Raw genomic sequence first — 7621 nt, 5'->3', positions numbered from 1 at the left:
AATATATCTGAGTTACACTGTAGCTGTCTTCAGACACACCAGAAGAGGGCATCAGAGCCCTTTTAAAGATGATTGTGAGCCACCATGTGGTTGCCAAACTCAGGACCTCTGGAAGAGCAGTGACCGACCCCTGAACTCCTGAGACATTTCTCCAACCCTTTTTTTTTTTTTGGTTTTTTGAGACAGGGTTTTTCTGTGTAGTCCTGGCTGTCCTGGAACTCACGCTGTAGACCAAGCTGGCCTTGAACTCAGAACTCCCAAGAGCTGGGAGTAAAGGCGTGCACCACCACTGCCCAGCCCTTTTTTTTTTTAATATACATTTTTATTTATGTGTATGTATGTGCCTGCCATGTGAGTGCAGTGTCTGCAGAGGCCAGAAGGATGTGGGATATCCTAGATCTTGAGGTACAGGCAGGTAGATATGAGTTACCCTATGGCTAGGAAGGGAACCCCAGTTCTCTGGAAGACTAGAAGTGTTGTATAGTGCTGGACCATGTCTAGCTCTTGGATTCTGTTTCTAAAAGGTGCTCACTCTGCTTTCTTCCAGCACACAGATGAAGAAGGTGATGTTAACTGTTTTTAAGCACAATCATGGCGCCTATCAGTTCTTCCGAGAGGCACTGCAGTAAGGAACAAGGCTTTGGTGTGGTCCCTTGGGGTGTTAGGGTGGTCCCTTTGCTAGTTCCCAGGTGCCTGCTTGTCCTCATCCTGATCCTAGTCAGTGTTCCATGGCATTGGGGTTTGTGAGATGGTATATCAGTGCCTTCTGACTTAGTCCTTGTGCCCCATTCCAGAGGGCTCAGAACTGTTGGAGAAATTCTTGACTTAGGGAGCAAAGTATTTAGCTTTCCAACACCCAAGTCTTTTTCCTGTCTGTCTTGCAGGTTTGAAATTGATGACTCTTCGCCCAGCATGTCTGGTTGCTGTGGGGAGGACTGCTCCTATGAGATCCTGAGCCGGAGGACCAAGTTTGGGGACAGTCAGCACTCCCACACAGGCGGGCACTGTGGTGGCTGTTGCCACTGAACTCCTAGAACCACTTGCAAGGGAAGTCACTCTCCTTAGGCCTGTCCTCTCCCCTGGTCTTATGTCACTTGCCAGGTACCCCCAGAGCTGTGGGTGCCTTAGTTCTGCATGAGCCAGGCATATCCTGAGAACACAGAACCCTGGAGAGCAGTGACCCCAGCTGCCTTTCCACCTCCCTCCTGGAAAAGCAGAGTGCCAGGAGGGAACCGAAGAGAGGGTGCTGCAAGGTTGAAAGGTTGGCCATCAAGCCCATCCTTGTGCAGTAGCTGCCTACTTACTTAGTTCTTGGGCCCTTAAAATGGAGGGCTCCCTTCTTGTCTGCAGCTGGATTCCTGACAGGGTTGCACACCATGCCCCATATGAACAAATGGAATGTTTATACCCACGTTTGTAAAAGGCCTGAAGTCTGCTGGTTCCCAGAAAGGACTGGATGCAAATCTGGGCGTACAACAGACTTGGACATCTTTCCTCTGGGGACAGAGACCATGTAGCCCTTGATGTCAAGGTGCAGGGGTTTGCTCCGTGATCTTATAGATCCACAGGGTGGCATCTCAGGGGACCAGCCAACTTCAGGAGGGAGTCTGCCTCCATCTCTGCCAATAAGTCAGAGAAGACCAGGAAGAGCTGCCTCTTATGTGTTTGTCATATGGATGCGGCATCTCCGGGCCTGTGGCCTTTGCTGCATTTTCATGATCTTGACTCTTACCTTTTTATTCAAGAAGGAAGTCAAAGTTCTCACATTTTTTCTCCTCAGCCCAGATACCTCTGTTCTTAGTCTCAAGGGGAGTAACATCAGGGAGCCCCTCGTCTTCCCCCAGAAGGACCCTTCTGTCCTGGCATAGTTGAATCCACTTCTTCCTATTCTTGGTGCTGATAGCTCTCTGAAGGTGGGGTACTTCGCTGCCACCCCCCGTCTGAGGAGCCCCAGCCAGCAGCAGGCCCCTTTGCCTGTTCTCCCTATCCCTATCCCTCACTGCCTCAATGAGGCACTTGTGCCACTGTCCTGGCACCCTTGGCATGCCTTTCAGTGGCCTACCACTGCTTTCCTGTCACGGGTGTCACCCTACAGTGGGAGGCTAGAGCCAGAAGGCCTTCCTCCTCAGGGGAGGCAGGCTTAGAACTTGAACTCGTTCTGACCTCTGGATCCTGTTCTTCAAGGAAACAAAACCAAATCCTCACCTAGGAAAACATACTTGCCACTTCCCCGTTGCCACCCCTGAGTTCCACCTGGGGAGGCATGGCAGAGAGCTTGCCTTTGTGTAGTTGTTGAGACTCTGCTACTGACCTCAGAGTCTGCTCACCTCACCCCCTGCCTGACTCAGGCTATCTGTTCTGGCAGGTCTCCCCAAAGCAGTCACCTTACCCAGATCCTTGGCTTGTGCAGTAGCCTGGACACGGAGGGTCCTTTCTTCTTGGTCTGTCCCCTGTTGAGCTCTGCTATTCCTAGCCCTTAGCCTTGCAGCTTTACACTGGAATAGGTCTACCTTTGTCTGGCTTCTGGGGGCTGTAACCTCTGATGAGAGCTCAGGCTGCCCAGAAGGGATTGGTAGGCTCCTTCCAAGAATCATGAAACAGGAACATGCTTGGAAGAGTTATTTCCTGATCTTTGTTGATCTTAGATCATGAATCTCTGATACCTCCTACTTAGGGGTCCAGAGGAACCCCCAGTGTAAACCCCATGTGAGGTGAATTGAGTGTCTTGTCTCCAGTTACTGGACACCCAGCACCAGGTGCTCAGTGCCTGCCCTGCTTCCCACCCTCTGCAGGCCCCATCCCAAAGGGCCCTTCAGGATCTCTCACTGGACCAGAGGGATGGTGGCTAAGACCAGCAGGTTACTCCTGTGGGTGTTAAGCCCAATGGCTTATCAGGCATTTTGTACCACCCTCTTGATTTTGAGAAGCAGCAGGTCTAGTCTACTGTACCAGGCTCTTTGTTTTTTTATTCCAGGAGTGTTGAAATGGTTTTAAATTTTTTTGTTTTGTTTTAGTGAACCTATTCCATTTCAGGTTATTTTTGTTGCTGTTAAGTGTATATGGTTCTTTTTAACCTTTTCTGGAGGGTTGGGGGGTTATTTTTGTTTTTAAGAGGAAAGTTGGAAGGTAATTTTGTTTTTGTTTTTTGTTTTTTCCTAGCAGCTCGTTATCACTGGAATCAAAGGGGAAAAAACACTTCTTTGTATCCATCTTATTTGTATGTCATTAATAAAAAGATACTTTGTTCAAATGCTGGGGCGGTGTCCAGATACTGGGTGCCATGGGCAGTGCACTGGTGGCAAGCTTTGGCTTTGGGAGGCAAGAGGCTGTTCTGGCCCCACACCCTTCCTGCAAAGGAAGTCTCAATGAACCCGAGTGCATGTGTTTGTGCCATTTCCCTGAAGTTGTGGGGTGAGGTAAGAGATGTTCAGAATACTGTCTGCTTGGCATCCTAGAGCAGGCCCAGAGCCAGGCACTGTGACTTTAGGCATCAATGCCTAGACATGAATTCAGTGTTCTGTGTGAGTGGAAGGATTTTGTTTCTGTGTTTGCTGTGTTACTAAGAATATTCCTCATCAACGTTTTCAACGAGTACTCTGAAGTCTGTCCTCACAGAGTACAAAGGCCCAAAGGAAGAGTAAGCCTGTCAGGCCTGACTGACTTCTGTAGCAGGACAGCTACACAGCTTGTTCTCCAAGCTGGGCTTCTGTAGGCACAGTTCAGGCCCTGGGAACTGGAGCTCAGAACGTCCTGTGGACAGAGAATGTCACCATATGCTTGGGCAGGGTGGTGGTGGTAGGTAGAGGACCAGTCAGTGGGGGCCTTGCTGGATCTGGGGAAAGAAATACAATATTCAGTGAGAACAATAGCAAGTTGCAGCCTTACCCACCCTCCAAATAGGAGCTTGCCCAGGGCATGGCTGGTGTAGTGCCTTGTCTTTGAATCCTGGAGGAAGGTGTCCCAGCTGTGGGAGGGAGAGGAGTGGTTTGCTTGGCTGCATACCATAGACTGTGTGAAAAAGTTCTGCCCCTCAAGTGCTTTGAAAGCTGGTTGTGTGTGTGTGTGTGTGTGTGTGGAATGGAACTTGGCTTGCTCAGTATAGATGCCCTACCACTGAACTACAAGCCCAGTCCTTGGGTTTTGATTTGTTTTTGCAAGGAAAGACTGGCATTATGTACTTAAGTCAGGCTTAGCACTCATTGTGTAGCCCAGGCTAGCCTTGAACTCATGCTGGTCCTGTTTCCAGCACCCAGGTGCTGTGGTGCCCTTTGGCTTCGCACCTGGCTTTTTTTGTTGTTGTTGTTTTGTTTTGTTTTTTGTTTTTCCAGACAGGGTTTCTCTGTGTATCCCTGGCTGTTCTGGAACTCACTCTGTAGGCCAGGCTGGCCTCGAACTCAGAAATCTGTCTGCCTCTGCCTTCCAAGTGCTGGGATTAAAGGCATGCGCCACCACTGCCCGGCCCAAGCATACAGCACCCGGTATTCCCAAGCAGTCTGCATTCCAAGTACTAACCAGGCCTGACCCTGTTTAGCTTCTGAGATCGGGTGTGTTCAGGGTGGTATGGCCGTAGACCACACCTAGCTTATTCTGAGGTGATTTTCTCTGAATGAACATCACCTTGCCTGGGAATAAATGGCAAGTGGAGCTGAAACAATGGGACTGACCAACACAAGCCTGAGGTCTCAGCTGCATTGGCACTCCATTTTGTCAACTTCCCCATGTGTGGTATAGCTCCTGGGGATGCTTCTTGGTCCCTCCAGTTGCAGTGCCAGCTTCATTTGGCTGGAAGTCAGTGAGGTGTGAGCCCACTGGGTAGGCCATCCATTACCCAATAGTCACTACTGCCAAGTCTGAAGGTCCAGATGAGGTTGAGGCAGGTTTCTCTGAAAACTCTATCCCTGAGCAGCACAGGCTGTGTCTGCTGCCTAAGACCAGGGTTTAATGTGGAGGGAAGTGTGGCAGCCTCAGTCAGTAGAGCTACTGCTCTTTGGGGTGACCCTGCCCAAAGCTGGCTGTGTCCAGCCATTTCAGGCTATCTGGAGCATGGTGACACCTCCAAGGCCCTGAGGTGTTCCCTCCCCCTCACTGCTCTCTTGCCTGCTGAGGTTCCTAAACCAGCTCTATTCTCTGCCTCCTTTTGGATTTTGCCAAGATGTTGTTTGGCCCTATGGTAGGTATATCCTGAAACTATCCTAGTGTCTCCTGCTGTCACTCACCTAGAAAGTCAGTTTCCTTGAATCAGGGAGAGCCGAACACCCTCACCCTCAGGGAGAACCTTAGAGTAGGTTCCCAAAGGCCAGCCTCCTCCTGCAAGCAGCCCTCTTGCCAGCCCTAGGGTTCCGTGTCTGTACCATCCAATATGCTGAGGAGAGCTGAGGCTAGCAACAGACTGGAGAGCCACACTTGAGGTCCTTAGCAGCTCCAGATCAGGTGGTTTGGGAAGTGGCTGAGTGCAGGGCCAGCAGAAGGGCTTGTCTGTGAAGGCAGCCTCAGCATCTGCTGGGCCAAAGCTCTTCTTGAGGAAAGGACACCTGGTGTGTTTCTCTAGGCTGTTTGTCCAGTGGTGTCTAGGGCTAGCTAAAATGGACACCTGGTATCATTCTGGTCAATATATCAGGGACTGAGGGCAAGAGTGTAAAGCAGATGTCAGAGCAGTGGACCAGCTGCTCTGCCCATCCTCAAGGCCTGGCATCTCTTCTACTGCCCTGTATAGGGAAGGGGGAGTGGTAGAAGCCATCAGTTTGATGGGCAACCACAGATGAGGAATGGTGCTCCTTATCCTTGCAGGCAACACAAATTACCCAGAATGCTAGAGGATGTGATGGTTTAAATGAGAATGTGTTGAGAGTTTGGGGTGTACCTCATCCACTCCGCCACAGGGCTCTGGCCACTCAGGGAGGTGGGACATGGGAGTTGGACTGCGCTTACCCCATGTCAGCGGCAGGTTGGTGTCAAGCTATGGGAAGCTGCAGGACACCACAGCTGGCTTGGGGGTCCTCAGGCTCTTGAGCACCTGTGGGTTGAATCTAACCTGGGGCTGAAGGGGAAAAGAGGAGAGAGCTCCCGCTGGGTCCTGAGGGAAGGAGAGTCCTTGGCTTGTCTGGCAGGTGGCTTGGCTTGGTAGAGGCTGTGGCTGGGAGCGCTGAGAGGTCTGCGAGAGATTAGGCGGCAGGCTCTTTAGGGGAAGGCCTATTCCATTGCTCCCCACCGCAGATCCCAATGAAAAGACACAGTGCATGGCTTTAAGGCATTTATTGTCATGGTGGAGAGTGGCAATGAGTAAAACCATACCCTACTTTCTCAGGATGGGCCTGAGGTTAAATACCTTTTGCAGGGAGGAGTGTCTGGGGAAGGGGAGTTTATTGGCTAAGCCCTTCAGACCTTTAGGTTACCTCATTAAAATGTAGATCTGTCTTGTACTCTACCTGTGGAGGGGCTTGGGCTTGGGCGTTGTGACTGATGGCCACAATCCTATGGAGAGCTATGGCCTTGTGCCAGGAGCCTGGTGTCCAGGAGCATGGCAAACGCCTACCGTCCATGCAGGGTTTATGGGGTTTTAAGCCCATGCTTGACCAGAAACCAGGCTACCTTTCACAGTCCTACAAGAATGTTCCCCATAGGCTCAACTTTGAATGCTTTGCTCCCCAGGTGATGGTGCCCTTTGGATATCTTTAGGAGGTGTGACCTTGTTGGAAGAATTATGTCATGGGAGACAGGCTTTGAACTTTCAAAGCTAGGTACCATCATTCCCGCTTCTGGCTTTTTTCTTTGTGTTTGAGATCAAGATAAGCTCTCACCTTCTTGTTCCAGCCACCAAACCTGCTACCTGCTGCTTCCCTCTGCCTTCATGGCCTTTAACCCTTTGGAACAGTAAAACAGTAAGCCCAAACAAACCGCACCATAACTTGCCTTGGTCATGGTGTTTTACCACAGCTAGAAAAATAGTCACTACAGAGAGGTCTCTATAGTTGGACATGGCTCATGCTGTAATCCCAGCACTCAGGGAGGCTGAAGCAGGAGGATTGCCACAGTGAGTCCCAGGCCAGTCAGGGCTACAAGAGTGAGACCCTGTATTAAACAAAAACAATAGCCAACAATGACAAAGCCTGATGTGTGCATTACTGTCACCCTGGCACTTGGGTGGCAGAGGCAGAAAAATTGTTATAAATATGTTGACAGCTGAGTCCACATAGCAAATGTTGGACCAGCCAGCTCCATCTAGTGAGACCTTGTCTCAAAAAATTTCAAAAAAAATGTGAGGGACACAGTTGCAGCATTTTCAATTTCCAGTCACATTAGGGCAGTGACAGGCCTGTGATTGGAGAGGAATAGAGACGTGGAGCTAAAAGTTTAGGAGAGAGGTCAGGGAGCAGAGGGGAGAAGGGGAAAAAATTATCATGAAGTGCAGGGCAGGCTCTCTGCCGACAAAACCAGGCGAGAGGGAGAGAGCTAGGTCCAGCCGAGCCTCTCGAGGCTGAACAGGATGGTGAGTGTCACAGCTCAGATCCAGGATGGTGAGTGTCACAGCTCAGATCCAGAGAATAACCGAGCCAGGAGTCTGTCAAAGCAGGAACTCATTTTTATGTATCAATCCTTTCTCTTATATAGGGCTGAGAGAGGA

General features: G+C 50.3%; 1 protein-coding gene and 1 long non-coding RNA gene across 5 annotated transcripts in view; one reads left to right on the top strand and one right to left on the bottom strand.

The window, feature by feature from the left end:
* Window positions 1–3246, top strand: part of Naa40 (N(alpha)-acetyltransferase 40, NatD catalytic subunit) — a 15742-nt gene extending 12496 nt beyond the window's left edge. For both annotated transcript variants that reach the window (XM_031389520.1, XM_031389521.1), the window contains 2 exons: window positions 548–625; window positions 885–3246. In XM_031389520.1, the coding sequence (XP_031245380.1) occupies window positions 548–625; window positions 885–1026 (220 nt within the window). In that variant the 3' untranslated portion in view covers window positions 1027–3246. The remainder of the gene's footprint in view (window positions 1–547; window positions 626–884) is intronic.
* A 135-nt stretch (window positions 3247–3381) lies between these two features.
* LOC116103485 overlaps window positions 3382–7621 on the bottom strand; it is a 9132-nt gene continuing 4892 nt past the window's right edge. For 2 of the 3 annotated variants that reach the window (XR_004123483.1, XR_004123485.1), the window contains exons 3-4: window positions 5929–6151; window positions 3382–3832 (exon numbers count right to left, since the gene is read on the bottom strand). This is a non-coding gene — a long non-coding RNA (uncharacterized LOC116103485). The remainder of the gene's footprint in view (window positions 3833–5928; window positions 6152–7621) is intronic. The other variant, XR_004123484.1, reaches the window with a different exon arrangement.

Source organism: Mastomys coucha, unplaced genomic scaffold (genome assembly GCF_008632895.1).
Source record: "Mastomys coucha isolate ucsf_1 unplaced genomic scaffold, UCSF_Mcou_1 pScaffold21, whole genome shotgun sequence".
NCBI lineage: Eukaryota > Metazoa > Chordata > Mammalia > Rodentia > Muridae > Mastomys > Mastomys coucha.
Note: the sequence above shows the minus strand (reverse complement) of the source record. Positions and strands in the feature narration are given on the sequence as shown.